This window comes from Marmota marmota, unplaced genomic scaffold (assembly GCF_001458135.2).
Source record: "Marmota marmota marmota unplaced genomic scaffold, marMar, whole genome shotgun sequence".
Lineage (NCBI taxonomy): Eukaryota > Metazoa > Chordata > Mammalia > Rodentia > Sciuridae > Marmota > Marmota marmota.
The window spans coordinates 3,289,155-3,309,207 of record NW_026000221.1 but is presented as its reverse complement, the minus strand read 5'-3'; the positions used below and the strand labels follow the sequence as shown (position 1 = coordinate 3,309,207).

General features: G+C 44.6%; 1 protein-coding gene across 1 annotated transcript in view; it reads left to right on the top strand.

The window, feature by feature from the left end:
• Trpc7 (transient receptor potential cation channel subfamily C member 7) overlaps positions 1-16,300 on the top strand; it is a 140,324-nt gene extending 124,024 nt beyond the window's left edge. The window contains exons 8-12 of the mRNA XM_015488785.2: positions 1,934-2,129; positions 4,319-4,540; positions 5,195-5,275; positions 12,720-12,795; positions 15,122-16,300. Coding sequence (XP_015344271.1) covers positions 1,934-2,129; positions 4,319-4,540; positions 5,195-5,275; positions 12,720-12,795; positions 15,122-15,291 — 745 coding nt within the window. The 3' untranslated portion in view covers positions 15,292-16,300. The remainder of the gene's footprint in view (positions 1-1,933; positions 2,130-4,318; positions 4,541-5,194; positions 5,276-12,719; positions 12,796-15,121) is intronic.
• Positions 16,301-20,053: the final 3,753 nt, after the last annotated feature.

Here is a 20,053-nt window from a genome sequence, read left to right as displayed (position 1 = left end):
GCCCATTTTACCTACTCAAAATTCAGAAGGTTTTCCATGGATACGTTCTATAATTGCTTGCCTCCTTAGTGTCAGCCAGAGTTTGTGGAGTGTTCCAAGGTAAGAAAGGGAAAATGAATTTGGGTAAAATATCTCTCTGTCACAAGTATTAGCCATTTTTTTACATTGTTCATGGCAAGTACAGAGTCCTAAGCCAGCACCTGCTTGGCCAACCCCCTCTAAGTGATTTTCCACTGAAGGGAACAACCATCAGGGAGACCACATCCCTGCTATCCCCTCCCATTTTGGGATTTGGGGTTCATCCAGTGGTTTTGGACTCTGGCTGCACTGTTCTCTTCCACTAGAAGGATAACTGGAAGATTATTTTGCAATAGGAGACAACACTGTAGTGAGTCTTGCCACACAGTGTGTGGCATTGTTTCCCACAAAGCAGGTACTGCATCTCACATAAAGGAACTACTTTTCCACATCTCAGAACAGCTTCAGGATATCTGCAGACAAGGCTTAGAGACCCAGTCATTACTTCAAAACCCATAACCAAATTTCTCCCTGCCAACACTGAAATGACTTAATTGTTCCAAAATCACAGCCTTAAAAGAAATCAAAAACGAACACTGACAACACAAACCCAACTTCACCTACCAGTTTTTCAGACTCTTGGATTCATAGGGAACAAGCCAAACAGCTGGCTAGGCTTACACACACACACACACACACACACACACACACACACACACACACACATGCACACTCAGGAGAGCTGTAAATTCATGCAAATCAAGAGTGGATTTTTAGCTCAAGTGACAAGTACTAGTATTTTTATACATCCTGTCAAATAAATATCAATCCTTGAGAGACACTGATTTTTTTTTCTTTTTGAGATCTAGTTAATCCTGGCTTTTTGTGGGTGGAGTGTTAAAAACCTGAAATGTTAAAATGAAAAAGTTTTTTTCTTTCTCATAATGGTAACAAAAATTTGGATGCACAATTAAAGAACTGACTTAGCCATTCGGATGGTTGTTCCAGATTTGGTTGTTTTGATTTGGCATGTTCCAGACCACCAAGGCAAAATCCAGCTTTCTGATGTGTTTGAGGTCATAAATCCGATACATGGGCATAGCCATAAATAGGGACCGTGAAATGTGTTTGGGCTTTAGGCTTAAAATAACTGTATTTCAGTAACTTCATAGTCTCAAAAGAGTCCAAGAACAATATTCTAAAAGTCAGATCTTATCTAAACTGCTGTCAAAGCACGTGCAGCATCCACCTGAATGCGCCACAGGGGGAGATTTGTGCAGTTACCTGGTGAATTTTAACAATGTGGACTCCTTGCTTTCATTTCTAATAATTCCATCCTAGTTTAGAAGACTTAATATATGCAGCTAGCCTCAGGTATGTGCAATGGAGGTAAAAGTGAGCCTACCACACAGGTGGCCATGAAGCTGATGTGAGCTGTTCTAAGCCAAGTGCCCAGTGAATGCCAGGCCCCAAGGAAACCAGCTCCATCTGTGGACACTGCCCATCTCCCCAGGTGACAGCCCTCGCTCCCCTTCACCTGGGGCTGTGTAGACTGAGACAAGATGCTTCAGAGTCTACTGAAGGAACAGGGTGCTTTCCAAGGCTAATAATGCTTTTGAGCAAACATTAGCCCTGGTGTTTAATTTTAGATGTTTAATTAATTACAGCAAGATAAAAATGATACCTCAGTCAGGACTCCCAATTAATAGATTGAATGGAAAAGAGATTGCCATTTATAATACTCAGAATTTCCAAGTTTTCTTAGAAATCTGAAGATCTCATTATTTCAGAACATATACCCTACCAACCAGCTCCATTCCCACTCCAGGGGGACCACTAAAGTCTGGGCAAGGACAGCATTATTCAAGTGTAAGCCCACGCGGACCTCATAAAAGGATTGTCTGTTTCCTTGTAGGGTTGAAGAAAGTTTTAAAACCTTATTTTGGTCCATATTTGGCTTATCTGAAGTGATCTCGGTGGTGCTGAAATATGACCACAAATTCATCGAGAACATCGGCTATGTTCTCTATGGCGTTTATAACGTCACCATGGTGGTAGTGCTGCTCAACATGCTCATAGCCATGATCAACAACTCCTATCAGGAAATTGAGGTAAGGCCAGCTCATTGAAAATGAACTCCCTCCCTTGGTTAATTGACATTGCTACTTTGAGCAACGTGGGCAATGACGTCAGAAGCCTGTGTCTTATTAAATGTTAAATTGGAACAATAAGCACCAGACATTCTTTGGGGACAGCTCCAAGAAGTGCTTCGAGTCAGTCTGCTGCATGGCATGGCTGGCACCATCACATAAAGGTCCCAATGAAAGCAGAAAGAACTGGGGTCATGAATCATGCCTCTTTGTCATGTGTCCCTCGGGACATCATGCAAGTGGCCCAGAGCACATCAGAATGACTATCTTTCAGCCCACTCCCCGTTTGCCTCTCACATGTTGTTTATTAGGCACCTACTGTATGCCAAACCTGTGCTAGGCACTAGTAACACAAAGATGACTAAGGCACAGTCTTTGCCTCCAGGAGCTCATGGTCTGCTGAGAAAAACAGGTATGGCCATCAGCAAATGAAAATGCTGTGGGTCAATGCAACCAGGTGCAGAAAGTGCAAAGCAAAGAGAAAGGACTGTGAGGGAAGGAAGCTTCTAGAGGTGATACTTGATGGTTATTTAAAGATGAAAACAATTTTTCAGACAGATAAAGGAGTCAAGAGAAAGTACTGGGGCAATGTGTCCAAAATCTAAAATGCATAAACCATAGGCTTTTGATTGCAATCTTGTTTAAAGCATCACAGAGAAGAGAATGCAGCTGGATTACCTCCTACAAACCATGGTCAGGCTTTGTTCCCCTTGAATGACATATGCTAGATCTCTTAACATGCCACCCCCAGCATTGCTCTGACCAATAAGAAATATGCTTTTTTAGTATACACTGTATTGTCCAATGTGGTAGCTCACTAATCATATTTATCTAAAGAGCACTTGAAATGAGGCTAGTCCAGACTGAGATGTGCTCTAAGTATAAAATCCATGCCAGATTTCAAAACTTAGTATGCAAAGAAAATGGAAAGCTATCTCATGAATTTTTTTTTCTGGTGGTGCCAGGGATTACACCCATCCTTTGGGCATGATAAGCATACATTCTACCACTGAGCAATATTTTTATAATGATTACATGTTGAAATGACAATATTTTAAATCTATTAGATTAAATAAAGTATATCAGTGAAACTAATTTTACCTGTTCCATTTTGTTTTTTATAATATGGCCTGTAGAAAACTTAAACTTTAAATGGCTCACTTTCACAGCTCACAATACATTTTGTTTTCAAATTCTTTTTTTATTTATTCTAATTTGTTATATATGACAGCAGAATGCATTACAATTCATATTACACATAGAGCACAATTTTTAATATTTCTAGTTGTACACAAAGTAGAGTCACACCATTCATGTCTTCATACATGTACTTAGGGTAATGATATCCATCTCATTCCACCGTCTTTTCCATCCCCATGCCCCCTCCTTTCCCCTCCTACCTCTTTGTCCTATCTAGAGTTCATCTAATCCTCCCATGCTCCCTGCTCCAAGCCCATTGTGAATCAGCATCCTTATATCAGACAAAACATTCAGTATTTGGCTTTTGGGGATTGGCTAACTTCACTTAGCATTATATTTTCCAACTCCATCCATTTGCCTGCAAATGCCATGATTTTATTCTCTTTTAATGCTGAATAATATTCCACTATGTATGTATACCACATTTTCTTTATCCATTCATCTACTGAAGGGCATCTATGTTGGTTCCACAGTTTAGCTATTGTGAATTCACAATACATTTCTATTGGGCAGCACTTCTGTAAACAATCAACAAATACCTTGATGCTGTGCTAGTTGGTGAATCTGCCAACAGAACTGTAAAAATTAATGGATAGCAAGATGACGTGGCAGGGAGAAAAGTTCTTTGGTAAGCTGCAAGGGGAGAACGTTGGTGAAAAGTCTCCATAGGAAATAGGGGAGGGTGGCATACACTGGCCAAGGCTCTTCCACCATGAAGAATTCCAAGGAGGTAGGTGGAGAGCTTTAAGACTAATGAATGCAGGTGGTCTTAGAGAGAACAAGCCCCATCTTTATGGCATCTGTAGAGACGGTGAAATCCACAAGAGCTCAAGAGCCCTGTTTAGAAGTCTGTTCTCAGAATGCGTAGACTGTATCTCCGCTCCTCACACTGAGCTCCGTTGTTAGGTCCTGGCCTTTGATGGCGTATCATTGATTCTTTTGTTCCACAGGAGGATGCAGATGTGGAATGGAAATTTGCCCGAGCAAAACTCTGGCTGTCTTACTTTGATGAAGGAAGAACTCTACCTGCTCCTTTTAATCTAGTGCCAAGTCCTAAATCATTTTATTATCTCATAATGAGAATCAAGATGTGCCTCATAAAACTCTGCAAATCTAAGGCCAAAAGCTGTGAAAATGACCTTGAAATGGGCATGCTGAATTCCAAATTCAGGGTAGGTAGCATCTGGTTTATGGGGCTAGAAAAAGCATCAGATTGGGGGAGGGAGTTGTGTGTGTTCAGTTTGGATAGTGGCCTCTAACGCAAGGGAAGCCTGGAGCTGTGAGGGGCTAGTGTCTTTTTAGAATCTACTGAGCACATCCACAAAGGCCCAACTCATCAGAGGCTACCTGCGGTACTGTCCCTTCTTCCTTGGAGAGTGCTCTGCTGGGGACCTAGCACACTGCCTGCTGCCTGCACCCTGGCTGAGCCATGACCCCAGTGACAGGGACTCTTCAGTGGACTTGGAAATGGAATAGCTTTCCCCACAAAGTATCTAAAGAATGGTCTCTGGGCAAGTTTCCCTACCCACTCTTCCTTCCTGTAGATTCTCAATGACCATTAGCAGAAGCTCTGAGGAGTCCTAGAGAAAAGATACCCACATAACTTTAACTTAGAGCTTCCCAAATCTGGTTGACCAGACAACATTCTGTAACCCTTGTGAACATCCCATAGAACTAAAGTTCCCAGGAATAGTGCTCTATAAAGCCAAGCAGCAGGGGCAAATCGGCTTCCAGAGGTTCCTATAGAGTCACCCCATATGTGGATATTGTTCATTCAAATCCTGCCATAAGTGTATATATGTTTTGTTTTTTTTTTTTTTTCCCAGAAGACTCGTTACCAGGCTGGCATGAGGAATTCTGAAAACCTGACAGCAAATAACACTTTCAGCAAGCCCACCAGATACCAGGTAACCACCCTTTCACAAGCACGGGCAGGAGCAGACACCACAAAAACACAGATTTAGTCACATGACTATGACTACCTCAGAGCACAGCTCCCTGCCTTCCTTCCTTTACTGATCAAATATTTATTGAGTGCCTGCTACATGCCAGGCACTGTGCTGCTTACTGAGAGTACAGATGTGGTTCCTACCTTACGGCACCTCCAGGCTGGCTAGTGACAGGAGAGACAATGAATGAGTAAACACACAGATAAGAATATGCCATCAAATTGACTAAAGAGCCTAGAGGAAAAGAATAGGGTTTAAAATAGAGAAAACTAGGGAAACCCTAATTGAAAGGGCATCTTCAAGGAGAGGACTATTGGCCAAGACCTCACGGATGAGAAAAGGGCAGCCATGGGGGGCTTCCAGGAAGAGGCAGAGCATTTGTAGAGATCCATGGGAGAAGCTTGATAGGTCCTTAGCGGCTGGCAGAGAGAGCAGAGGGAGATGAGGGCAGTGGGAAGGCAGCATCTGGCCACTATGGATGTGGAGTGTATTATAGTAATCTAAGAAGGTCCGAGTGGCAGGAGGGGAACTTTGCCGGGAAAAGCGATGATAAAATCATATTTATGCTTTAATGAGAAGGGACAGGAGATCAGTGAAGAGAATGTGACAGCCGTTTGGGCATAAGGGGTGTGAGCAGGACAGTGGAGAAAAGCAGACAGGATAAGTGTACATTCTGGACAATCAACCAAGGAGACCTGATTCTGGGGTGGACATGGGGGAGCACCCAGCATGACTCCCAGGTATGGTTCTTAAGCAACAAGATAGATATTGTTGTCTTCAGTGAGCACCTGCCCTTAGACTGCCAGCTTGTCCAGTCTGTTAGAAAAATTGGAGAAAAAAAACCCCTCTGAGCTTGTAATTCTTGCATTACTTCTAGAAAAGAATGCTAAATCTCTGTATCCATTTGAACCAGCTCATGAGGTACTGATAAATGCTAACTACAGGTACTGGATTATAAAAATTCAGGGCATTCTTTTCCTACCTCCCACTTCTCCTCCATCAGCAGTTTCATCCATACTGATCATTTCTTGTCAGATGTGAATTTAAAGGTGTCCTGAGCATTCCTTTGGGCTGAGGTGACATGTCCCTAGTGCCACCTTCCCACAGGGAGCAATTACAGACTTAGCATCTTCCAGACACAGGTCTCTAATTGAATCTTTCCATCCATATTTCAGAAGCCAGCTGTGCAGTGAGGAGGATTTAATTGTACAATTAAGGAACAGCTCATCCCTCAAAGCACTTATAGTTTTATCAAATGACATGGACTAAAAATTGGCAATGGGCAAATCTTGTATTTTATCGTGTGCAAAATTTGGACTGCCCAGGATGATCAGCTTTGAGTTATTTTACAGGCCAAATCCTTTGATCAGTGGAAGGATTTTTATTTCTCAGCTTCTCAGAAAGAAGTATAGATTATCTGTGTCATGAAAAAGATAGAACACCCTAATGGGTTAGGTCCAAATCTCTCCTGATTTTGAGCAGAATCAGCTACAGAGATAAAGGAAGACTGATTAGGTGTGAATGTCCTGTACCCAGAATGAATCCTTTCTGACCGAGACTGTCTTCAAAATCAGTTTCAGAGCAATCTGGTTTGTCTTCTATCACCCTAGGTAGAGCCCCTCCTGCCATAAATCTCCCAAGAGCTTCCTGCCGTGATTACAGAGATTGGTTGGTTTGCAGCCTTGGGCTATGAATGACCTTGGAAAGCTCTGCTCACCTTGTATTTTGTCAATCCATGTAGAAAAGCCCCAGGCTACTTTTTTCAAATAGTTGTGAAAAAAATCCCACTAGCAAGCAACAGAGAGAAAGGTTTGCTGGAACTGAGTAGGGCTGAGAGCACCTTGCATTTACACATGGACACTCTGCTCAACACTATCAGACTATTTCTGGTGTCTTCCTGAGCCATCATCCACTGCTCACCATAGGAGGAAACCTTGAGATGACCCAAAATGACAGCTGTGAGCAGCCTAGACACTAGCCCAGGTGTAGACTCACCACATTTCTAGGAGAGAAGGCTGTCTTTCACCCCATTTAAAAGATGAGGAAACTGAGTCTCCATGGCTCAGGTCACACAGCTGGTTGAACTGTGACTGTCTGACTCATTCATCACACTGCATTATCCAGGTGCTTGCTTGTCACCTATCTCCATAGTACTGCACCAGAGCTTTCCTCAGAATCTGCTTCACCTGTCTAATGGTCACTGTGGTGAGATGTGTCTGAGCCTTCCAAGCTTCCAGTGACACTTCTGCACTCTGGCTACAGCAGCAGCAGGTGAAGCCAAAGCACAGATTCAGGCAGGGGTCTGATGATGGCTCATCTGTTTCCTTGGACACATTGGAGGGTGTCAAAGTTGCATGCTTTCATTCCAAAGAAGCTTCCAGATGTGCAGAGAACATGAGCAGCCAAATCACTCACTCTTGCTTACTCTCCAGGCTATCCCCAGAAATGCCACCTCAACTTGCTTCCTTTATGTCCCTTCATTAGATCTTCATGATTGTTGCAGTGTTTACTTTAATGCCAGTTCTCCAACTTTGGGGAGCCCTTCTTTGTAAGCAAAGACACGGCAGACTTCAGAGGCTTTTCTATGCATTCTATGCTTTTCTTAGTCTCCCAGGAGTCCGAGTTGTTATTTTTCCCAAAAACCAGTTTCTTGCTTTTGCAATCCTTTCCATTCTGGGTTCTGGGGACTGGAGACCCAATAGAAATACAAAACCCTGATACTGGTGAGACAGCAAAAGCATCCCTTCTCTCAGAGCTACCTAGTGACCTGTTCCAAGATCCAGTGTGTCAATGTATTGGGGGTGGGTGTACAGATCCTGAATGCCCACTCTCTGACAGGTACATTTGTCTACTCTTCATGGGCAGAGCAAACAAGCCACATCTCATATAATCCAGAGAAGATAGGCACAGCCCTTCCTTCAAATAAGCCCCGATCTTTACCATGTAGTCTCTTTCCCAAACCCAGGGGAAAGTCCTCTTATTTATTTCTTTTTATTAGTGCATTGTAGTTATACATAATTTTGACACTTATACATGTTTAGAATTTGATTTACTCCATTTTGGTACCCACTCTCTCTTCCACCCTCCCCTATTCTTCTTCCTCTACTTCACTGGTCTTCATTTCATTTTATTTTATTTATTTTGATTTATAGTTACACTGAAGGTGGAATTCACTGTGGTGTATTTATACATGCATAGAGTATATCAAAGCCAATAGATAATTGCAAATGCTTATTCTCTCTACTCCAGGGTTTGATAAACCCCAGTCTAACAAATGACTTGTCCTAGCATCCATTTGTCCACTCTCTTCTAAACATTCCTCAATTTCTCTGTACCTATTTGGAACTTGACTTCCCTCTGGATTCTTATTTGGTACATACTGGCTACATATGTGTTCTCTTCCTCATCTATGTTCTTAACCACTCTGTCTGCACAGATAGCCTCATCACCCATAGAAAGATATTCTATTTTCCCATCCACCACCAGCAGCCAGAGGCCACCTGACCCTTAGAAGTCTGGGCTGGAGGAATTGTGTGCCTTTCTCCTTAGATGTAGGTCTCTGCGGGACAACCATTCTTATTCATTGTGCATCCCATCTGCATCCACTTGAGTCTTCTTTTGCCTGAGTAATATTGCTAAATATACTCCTCTCCAGTGCTTGCTAAAGGCATGGGGGCAGGGGCAGGAAAGTTGCCACCAACAGGGACATATTTGCTCAGGGAAAGTTTATCTTCATGAGTTGAAAGTGCTCTTAGGAAAGATAGCAAGGAGATATCTCAAACTTATCACAAAGGAACACATTGTCCCCAAATAATGAAGGAAAGGAGGCTTTTGATGTCCATCTTCTCTGGAAACAGATATCCTCTATGACATCATATTAAATAGAACTTCAGGGTATTTTCCAATCATTTTAGACTTTCTGGTGATAATATCAGCATTCTGGTCTTGCAGATTCCAAGTTATCCAACATGCACCTCACATCCAAGCCATAACACTTAGATATCCTACTCTATTGTCTAGAAGAATGTCCCTTATAAACCATTCCAGTGCCTCAAATAACTTCCAAAGAGGAAGTTATCCCCATGAGGACATGAAATCTCTTACGGACAGTAAGTGATCGCATTACTCCCACTGAAGGTCCCTGTCATCTTGATAGTAACTTGGGGATGAAGAAGAATATCAAAAAGTCCCTGCACACTCACAGTGCCCATCAGGATCTGCTTCCATGAAGCATCTATGATCCTAATGCATAAAAGCAAACCTTCACTTTGAAGCCTAGGTCTGTAGGAACCCCACTCTGCACAGTCATGCCAGTGCTCAAGAGTGGGCATGAGTACTAATCCCAGTGCTATGCCAGTGACCCTCTTGCCCAAGGGTGGACACTGGATGAGGCACCACCTTCTGAAACCTAGTGAGGCTTCCTCCTGCACAACAAGAGCAGTCCAAACCTCCTCTGACTAATGGAACCAGTTACTGAGCAAAGCATTTCCTTCCCTAACCCATCTTGCACTTACCCTCTTTCTGAAGTCCAGATAAATCCCTGGCTTTGGTTTCCATTTGTGCTGAATCCTAGATCTGCCACTTCCTATGTGTGACCTTGGAGAAATCCCTTTGCTCTTTGAGCATCTAAAGGCATGGGGGCAGGGGCAGTGTCCTACTGAAAATGGAGATCACAACTCCTATTTCACTGAGTTTCTGGGAGGACTCAGATCTTTTTGTGAGACAGACTAGCTCAATCCTGGTCTAGAGGAAGGACTTGATGTGCTTGTCTCTTTGCTTCTTTTCCATCCTTTATCCTTTCCTACTGGAGGGCTACTCAGTATTAAAGGAGGCCTATGAGCCGGATTTCATCAATTCAAACCAAATAGAGCCTAAGGGGAATATTTTGTTATAATAACCCATGAGATTTTTAAAATATAATCAGTTTAATCATGTGGTACAGAAATAGTACACATTGAGCAGGAATAACCGCTGTACCCGTGAAAGGATTCAACTCAATGCCACTGAACTCCCAGGCCCTGGCTTATTATCATAAATAATAAGCTTCTTTTATTGATGGATCTAAACTAAGGAAACCTTAATTCTTAAAGTTTGTCCTTTAAAAAGCAACAGACTTTAACTAGATCCCTTTAACTTGTGTTATCCTGAACATTTGCAGTGGAAGAGTATTTCTGAATTTTTTATTCAGTGAGAATGACAGATACTTAGGTATCTGCACTTTTGTCCCCTCCCCAACCCTGGCATAGAACAATGTTTTTGCTTTGCTTTATTTTTCTAATTCAAACTGAAAAAAGCCTGGCACTGTGGTGCACACCTGTAATATCACTCCCAGGGACAGGGAGGGAGAGGCAGATGCAGAAGGATTGCAAGTTCTAGGCCAGCCTGAGCAACATAGTGAGACCCTATCTCAAAATAAAATTAAAAGGGCCAGGGATATAGTTAGGTGATAGAGAGCCCTAGATTTTGCTAGTTCAGGAATAAAAAAAAAAAGAAGAAGAAAAAGAAGAAGAAGAAATGAAAATAACATCATTGAGTCTCATGGAAAGGTACATATTCTTATAACTTAGTGTTTTAGGCAGCTTTTTTGCTGCTGTAACTAAAAACCCAGCCAGAACAATTGTAGAGGAGGGCAACTTTATTTGGGGGCTCATGGTTTCAGATGTCTCATTCCATAGACAGCAGGTTCCACTCCTTGAGGCTCAAGATGAGGCAGGACATTATGGTGGAAGAGTGTGGCAGAGGGAAGCAGCTCACATGATGATCAGGAAGCAGAGAGAGACTCCACTCACCAGATACAAAATATGTACCCCAAAGTCATGCCGCCATTGCCCACCTCCTCCAGCCACACCCTACCTGCCTTTAGTTACTCCTCAGTTAATCACTATCAAGGGATTCATTCAATGATTGGGTTAAGACTCTCGCAACCCAGTTATTTCTCCTCTGAACCTTCTTGCATTGTCTCACATGTGGACTTTTGGGGGACACCTCATATCCAAGCCATAACACTTAGATACCCTACTCTATTATCTATAAGAATGTCCCTGAGAAATTCTGCATGACACTGACAGGGGAAGACCCATGCTCTCTGAGAAGGAATAGCAGAAAGACAATTTGCTTATAAACCATTCCAATGCCTCAAACCCTAGAGCCAGGAGGATGTGAACCTCATGGCAGAAAAAAGGCACACCGGCCTGAACAAGTCACTGCAGAGTCGTGGACAAGAGCCTTGGCCAGGGTCAGTCACAGTCTTGGAATCACAGTCTGGAAACACTTCCTTTTCATGGAGAGAACCATCAAATGGTGATAAAAATGAGTAGTACCCCCAGCTCTTTGCACCCAGTTCACTTCCTTCTTACTTCCAGGAAGCTTTTCCAGAGCCCATGTACTCAGAACTTAGCAACCTGTATGAGGTCACATAGCAAACCCCAGAACAGCGTTCAAGCCCTTAAAGTTTTCCTCAGTCTGGAAAATGCTGCCTTGTCCCTTTGTCCTAAGTGTGAACACATGAATAGGCCACAGGACAGGAGGACTAAGGGACAGGGAAATCCCTCCCTTTTTTCCATGCTACTCATCTCTCTTAAGAGTTAGAAGTCTCAACTTCCAGAATATTTTTAAATCCTGAGATTTCACAGGAACCCTGGATCAACTAGCTGACAAAATCCAAAGTTCACCTCCTGCGGTCTTTCTTACACTTGGCTCTATTCTTGGTGTCTCTTAAGTGTTTATTCATGCTTCATTTGCTTAGAGCACACAGTGACTGCATAATAACTGGAACCTCAGGCCCAAACCCTTCTTCATCATGACTGGCAACACGGGGTCGGGCCTGTGGGATTTTGTGGAAAACGATCTCTCTTGTATAATTGTTGCTCCATCTGGCAAGAGTTTTCCAAAGTATGGTGGACTTGTCCTCCAAGCCTAGCCCTGACCTCTGTACCGACCGAATCTCCTCTTGTGAATGGCATACCTCTCACCGTCAACCTCTAGGGGACACAGCTCCACCTGGGCTAACCTAATAAGATGTTCCCAACATCCCCTCCTTAAATAGAACTGAGAAAGAGGCCATGACTGGCCAGGGTAGAATCAGGCCTAGGACCCTAAAGCAGCACAGTGCATTCCAAATCATTATCTCTCCCTCTCTAGTGGCTCAGCCTCCTGCCATTGAGAAGTGTCCTGTTCTTATATCCCAGGTCAAGTGGACATTGAATCCTGGGAACTGGGGAGGTTAAACAGAAGGCTGGCCAGCTTCCCCCACTATGCAGGGCATCCTGAGCAAGGCACCAGGGTTGAGCATGTCCCAGGGACTCCTGAGGTGCTGTGAGAGACATGGGCCTCGTGCTACACCATGTAGGCTGCCTCTATGCAAGGCCTGGCATACCGAACTCCTCCTTGCTTCACATTTCAGAAAATCATGAAACGGCTCATAAAAAGATATGTCCTGAAGGCCCAGGTGGACAGAGAGAATGATGAAGTCAACGAAGGTAAGGGATTGCATCACCACAAATGTGGGGCCCTACAGCAGCAGTAAGCTCAGAAGTGAGGTGTGGGTGTCACAGGGCAAAAATCACGGTGTGGTTGGGGTACTGTGTTCCCTTCCACAGGCTGGGGGGAATCCATCCCCTCACTCGTAAGCACAGTGTATTTCCATGAGGCAACAGGACCAAGGTCTCTGTTCCCTTGCTGGTGCAGCTGAGGCTGCCCCAAGTGCAGCTCCAGAGGCCACCTCCTGTCTCTGCAGATCACCAGCAGCAAAGCCTCCCTCCCCTCATGCTACCACTTCTCCTGCCTGTTGTCTCTCATCCTCTGTCTCTGCCCCACTCTTCTGCCTTCCTCCTCTACTCTTAAGAACTCATGATTAGATTGGCTTCTCCTGGATAACCCAGAATGATCTCCTTATTTTAAGGCCAACAGCAAAGAAAGCTCGATTCTGTTTGCCGCCTTAGTCCCTGTGTGCCGCGTAACACAGCACACTCTCAGGTGAACTCCACAGTTTAGGATGTGGACATCATGGAGGTGGGAGACATTATTGTGCCTACTGCAGTGATGGCTGCTTTGAGTCAGCCTCAGGTCCCTTGAGTTCAGGATGGCCCAAAGTTCCAGTACCCCACCTCATTCTGTGGGTGCACATACAGAGGGAGCAACCTGTATTCCATTTTCAGAGACTGCCCCTGGATCAGTTCCAACCAGACCTGTCCTGTCTCGGTTTCAGGTTCTCAGCCTCTGACAACTAGCAGTTTCCCTAAGTATCCCCCAACTCTGTACCAGTTGTTAAAACTGCAGATCCCAAACCCCACCTGGACCTAATGAATTGCTATATTTAAAGTGGGGTTTGGGGGTCTGCATTTTAGATAATAACACCAGGTGACTCTCAGGCACACTGACGTTTTCCGACTGCATTATTTTCACTGTTTGGGTTACTTTCCAGTCTATTTTAAGCAATTCCTCTTAAGTGAAAAGCAAATTACCTTATACCAGATCATTAATCTCCGTGAGACACCTAGGATATTTGCTACTAGAAATGGCTGTGTCCATGACCAAAGGCACTAAGTCTCCTCCTCACTCGGGCCATAGGGGCTACAAAGAGTCTGATCATTGAGAGGACTTTTGCCTCTTTCTGGGCACCTAATGTGCAACCTCAATAATGACTGAGCTGGCTCCTGAGCTGACACTGCTTAGGGACTGAGTAGCACCCATCTACCCACCCCAAGTATAAAACTGCCAGGTGTCATGCCTGCCAGCCTCAAGCTGTGTATAACTATAATGGACATGAATGCAATTGCTACAGAAGGTGGGGAAAACCAGGTGTCCTGCCGCTTAAATGACACCACAAAAATGGGGCTCAGTGAAGCACCTGATGAAAAAAAAAAAAATAGATCCATTTGTCAAGATGAATCTAGCCATACTTTCATGATCTCTGCCTGGAAAACAGATTCATATCTATTTTCATATTATTCAAATAACATGTCCACAGGGAGTGGATTCCCACTGAGTCAAGTCCAGTATCTTAATATCAGGAAAGAATCTTTCTACTCTTCTTTGTGGTTAATAAAAAGATTCCCACAGCCCAGACCCCTGTGATTTCTAACCACATTGTTCACTGTGGAAATAAAAATTGAAGGTCCTAGGCTGGGGTTAGGTAGTGGTAGCACACTTGCCTGGCATGAGTGAGGCACTGGGTTCAATTTTCAGCACCACATATAAATAAATAAAATAAAGGTCTATCAACAACTTGAAAAAAAAAATTTAAATTGAAGGTCCCTAGTTGGTCCCTTGTTATGGGAGGAGGTGGTGGCAGGCATCCGTGAGGGTTCTATCAGTGAGGCCATGCTGCCTGTGTGGACAAAGGGGACCTACTGGGGTACCTGGCTCACTCCTAGGAGACTGGCAGCTCTGTGGCTGCCACTGTGCTGAGCCATTCTCTCAGGTGCCTTGAAGTTTCCCTTCCCTGCAGATCTCGACAGAGCAAAACATAAAGTATCATGAAAATAAATGTTCCAGTTAATGAGGGTGTTGCTCAGTCTTGAAATGTGCCATTAATGACCCCAGGAACAACAGTCTCAAGATAAGTGCTAGACACAATTCACAGCCCTGATCTCCACACCTCCTTCTAGCCACAAAGGGCGAGGCTTTCCAGGAATGGGAGGAAGAGGACTGTGTTCCTGGATATTGAGAAGCTGGGTAGTATTTAGGTCAGACAGAGCTGACATTGCCTCACCTCTACCCCTGGCAGCTGGTCCCGCGTGTACCTGGGATGAGCCCCTTCCTTCTACTTGCTCTCACTCAGCAAAACCTCCTCTGTCCTTGCAGGTGAATTGAAAGAAATCAAGCAGGATATCTCTAGCCTGCGCTATGAGCTTCTTGAAGAGAAGTCCCAAGCTACTGGCGAGCTGGCTGACCTGATCCAACAGCTCAGTGAGAAATTTGGAAAGAACTTAAACAAAGACCACCTGAGGGTGAACAAGGGCAAGGACATTTAGCAGCCCAGTGGGCATCTGTGACTTCTACCAGCATTCCAAGGCCAGGTTGGATACCCTGGCCCCCAGCTCTGGTGGGGAGGGTCCTGGCCCACTCCTCTGGGACACAAGGGGATCCACTGGCTCAGTCTCGAGCACATCACTGACATCTCCAGCCAGGAGCCTGGACCCAGAGTGGTTATGAAACTAGGCTGCTGGGTAAGAAAAGTTACTCGGAAGAGTAGTGCCCCGACACAGGTGAGGCCTTTAGTCCAGCCTCAGTGAAATACATTCCTGTAGCCAGAGCAGGAAAAGGCCATCTTGGATGCACACGTGTGCCCTCCCATGGCACATGGGACTGCAGCTCTGGCTGTGTCCCGGGAAGTCAAACCTCCTCATCCCATGACCCCTTCTCACTGCCCCATGCCACCCACATACACATCCAGCCAGAACCGGGAGGTGACCTGTGATCTATTCTTAAGTGCCAGATGAGAACACAGATAGCCTAATAGTAAAATAGTTCTATTTGTTTATAAAAAAAAAAATGTTTAAAAATCCTAAATCAAAAATTGTACTGTAGGTAGCACTGTTTAGAGAACAAAAAAAAAAATCCAAATGATGTATTTTTACCTTTATTAAGATTATCTTGTATTTACTATTTTTACCTAAAATGGAAAGAAATAAAATTACCTCATAAGAGCCTGGGGGATCTCTGTGGATATGCTGTGAAGCTGTCCTGCACTCTGTCTTGAGGTGGCCTTAGGAACTCTCACATCAGAGGTGACCTGAAGGAGAAAGGGCTAACCCTGGGGGAATCCAGCAGCCAAGATCCCCAAGAAGTTCCTGGCCTCTGGCCTCTACTGCTAAGAAAGTGGCTCCCCTCTTTCTATCCCCAGACCTGGTGACCCCAGCCTCATTAAGGCCAGAAAGAGGCAAAATAAATGATGAGAAAGATGAAGTTTTCTCCCAACCCACCTCTCTGGATTTTCTCTGGTGTGTGTGTTTGAGAAAAGCTGTGGGGATTTTCTCCAGAGATGTGTCATCACAAGGACTGGCACACAATCTGAAGGGCACTTGAGGATTTGTAAGGTTTGAAAAGTCCATCCATGGCCCCCTACAGGCCCCAGGTTTAAATCTCCAGACCACAGTTTATATCTGTAAAGTTCCCTGTACACACAGTATGCTGAGGTACTCATCAGACCCACCCTTCATTCTGGACCCCCAATTCTCCTGTCTGAAAGAGGGGGCCGTGAATCTGAAGAACAGCCACCAGAGGGCGCCCAGTCCCAAACAATGCCCATTCTGAGCAGGTGGAAGGCAAGGCCTTGGATTCCAGAAGAGCCCTCTGGTCCCAAGGACTAGTAATGCCATCCAAAGCTATTGAGCACTTACTGTGTTTCAGGTGCTATGCTTAGGGCTTTGCATGCATCGGTTCTCCAAATCTTCACAGCAACCCTGTGAGGAAGGTCAGGGTTACAGATCAAATACCTTGAAGATGCCCTAGAAAGGGAAGAAAATCATAAACATGTAAGATATATATACATATTATATCTATTATATATATACATACACATGAATGAGCACACACATACACCCACAGGTATTTGTGTGTATGTATATATGAACCATGGTCCCCAGTGCACAATGGTTTTGACAATGATTTTTCAACTTTACTTTTGTAATACACATTCAGTAGAAACATACTTTAATTTTTGAATTTTGATCTTTTCTTGGGGTATTTGTATGTAGAGTGATACTCTCTATGATGCTGGACAATGGCAGCTCCCAATCAGCCACCCATCACAAGGGTAAACTACCAACACCCTGTGGTGTACTGTGCTACCAGCATTTGGGGATACCAGTATTCCACAAATTACAGGAGATAGTCAACACTCCATTATAAAATAAGCTTTGTGTTAGATTATTTTTCCCAACTGTAGACTGATGCAAGAGTTCTGAGCACATTTAAGATAGGTAAGCTGTGACATTTAGCAGGGTAAGTTTATTAAATGAATTTTTTTACTTACAGTATTTTCAACTTAAGATGGGTTTATTGGAGTGCAAGCCCCACATAAGTATAGACTTTTATAGATACATATGTATATACAGAGGGTTGTATTTGAAGATAAACAATATATCTTCAGTAGCAGAAGATTTCTACTGAACTCTATTATAAGAAAATAGCAGATGAGATGAAGTAGTAAATAGAAGTAAAGTCTGTCCCAAAATTAAGGGATTGTGAGGGTGGATTGTGACAAACTGGTCAATGTGCCCTTCTTAAGCAGGTTGTAGATACCAGTTCAGCTGATTGTTGCTATAAGCAATCCAGGCCCAGTTTTTCCAAATCTTTCCAATTTCTGGGAGGCAAAGTCAATTTTGTGGATCCCCTGGCAGCTGAGATAGGTGATCAGAGATGTTGCTGACACGTGGCTCTATATCTGGGCCTTCCCAGACCATCTGCACCACCACCCAGTGCTCAAACAACACAGAAACACTGGGGTCTGGTGGGTACCTCGGGCATACTGTGCGTGCAGGGAACTTTACAGATATAAACTGTGGTCTGGGAGTTTTTAACCTGGTACTTGTAGGAGGCCGTGAATGGATTCAAAAGAACCCACAAGTTCTCAAGTGCCCTTCAGACTGTGTGCCAGTCTCTGTGATGGCACATCTCTGGAGAAAATCCCCACAGCTTTTCTCAAATACTCATCCAGGCCCTGTGAAGCCTGCAGAAGATGAATGAACTCATTCAGCAAATATTTACTCAGTCCCTTGCCAAGTACTGGGGACAGGCCACATGCATCCAGTAGGGCTCCTTTTCAATCCTGGACTCTGAATTGAGAGGCAGATATGCTTTGTAGAAGAGCAATTGATTTGCCCAGGGGATAAATTACCAACACTTCTAGAAGATTTCCTTTCAGATCTCCCACTTACCTTCATCAGAATGCTAATCAACACTTTCAAGATGCATTATTCAATCTCCCTATCTGCCTTCAACCAGAGGCAATTGGCAAACCCATTTCAAACTGTGGCACCCTTTCTCCTATCACACCTAAGTATCCAGTCTGCTCCTCACCAGAGAGAAACGAAAACAAGCCCCACCAAGTCATTAAAAATGGGAAAAGAAAACCAGCACCATCCGTTTAAATTTTTCATGCCACATCTGGGAGGTGAGAGTGGTCCAGGAATGAACTCATGGTGGCCAGGTGGGTGGGGGAAGGGACCCCGCTTTGTAGTGCTGCTGAGGAAGCCTGGAACAGAGGGCCAGCAGAGCACATCAGCGGGGAGCTTAGTGATTTTTTCCAAGCACTGACAACCCCCACACCCTTGGCCTGTGTTGAATTAGCCAGGCAGAGGAAGCAGCTGTTGGAGACACCAAACAGGGCAATGTGGAATGGAACCTGAGCGGGGCTCAAGGACAGATGAAAAAAACGGCCCAGATCCTCCTTGAAAAAGCTCACACAACCCCCCCCCCCAAGATATGCACACTTCCCAAAGCACCTCCTGTCCTCTGTATCTCTGCACTCTTACTGTCGTTCTGTCTACAACATATGCATCTAGTATCTTTCTCCATTGCCCAGAGGGAAACTCCGTAAGGGAATCTGATCTGTTCCCCACCAGGCAACTGGTACAGGGCCAAAGGGTAGGCACTCAATGAAGGACTGCCGGTCCCTTCTGGGCCTCATTTTTCTAAAGCTCCTTCAGACAGCACCATTGGATCCTGAAAAACTTCATGGATTTGCAGAAAATGCAAGCCATCCCCTGCTGCACCTCTGCCCAGAGGTGCCTGAACCACGTGACCCCATTTCCCTTCTAATCACAGCCTGGATGGAGGCCCCACTGCTTTTCCCAACACAATGCACTGCTTACTGTCTTAAGGACTCAGGAGTGAAAGCTGCTGGCCATGTCTCCGGGGTGACCAAAGGTTAAGCAGTGAGTTCTCCAGTCACTTGTCACTTTCTGATGGCTCCTAATAGGACTCAACAAGTCCTAGTGACACTTCCTAAGCAAAAGCTCCCAATTAGCCTCCGAGCTGTTGCTAAGGGACACAATGCTCACACATTTGAGAAAGCACAGCAGCCTCCTGTAACCATGGAAGGTTAACTCCCCACCCCCAACCAAGAAAGATCCCAGAACAAAAAAAAAAAAAAATAGCCTGACGCAGCCCAGCCTGGAGGAGGTTCCCTTATGCAAGTGTGACTCTGAGAAAGCTACCTGAATGACTGCAGGCCTGGAAGCCTGTGACCAAACACCTCTCTGGGGAGGGCAAGACACCTTCATGGATGAATGTCCCTCTTCCAAGGGCTCATTAATGCTTGTGTGAAGTGCAGAATCGGAAGGGCCCTTGAGGCTGCAAGCCAAGGAGTTTCAATCTACCTATGCAGACAGGCACGCACACCTCCATTTTATGTTTATTCCACTCTTCCTTTCTTCCCTCCAAGGGTGGAACTCCTAAGGGAAAGGAACTCCAGGAGAAACACATCTATGTAACCCAACTTACACAGGTCAAGCTGGCAATGAAAGTACCTTCAGCCCTGGGTCCCAGGCACAGCAAGCTCCTGAGGCTCACCCTGACCTCGCCCAGCCTTGGGAAGGAGGCCGGGAGGCCAGCTCCCACTGTGGAAAACCCACCCACTCACTGACTGTTGGCCTGCTCTTGCTCCTCTGCTTCCCCTAGCAAGCAGTGGGGACATCCTCAGGGAAGAGACACAATATGGGGGGAAAATTATGTGGGCTCTGGTCCCCAGAGATCTGGGTCTGTAGATAATAAGGGAGAGGAGGATTGAGG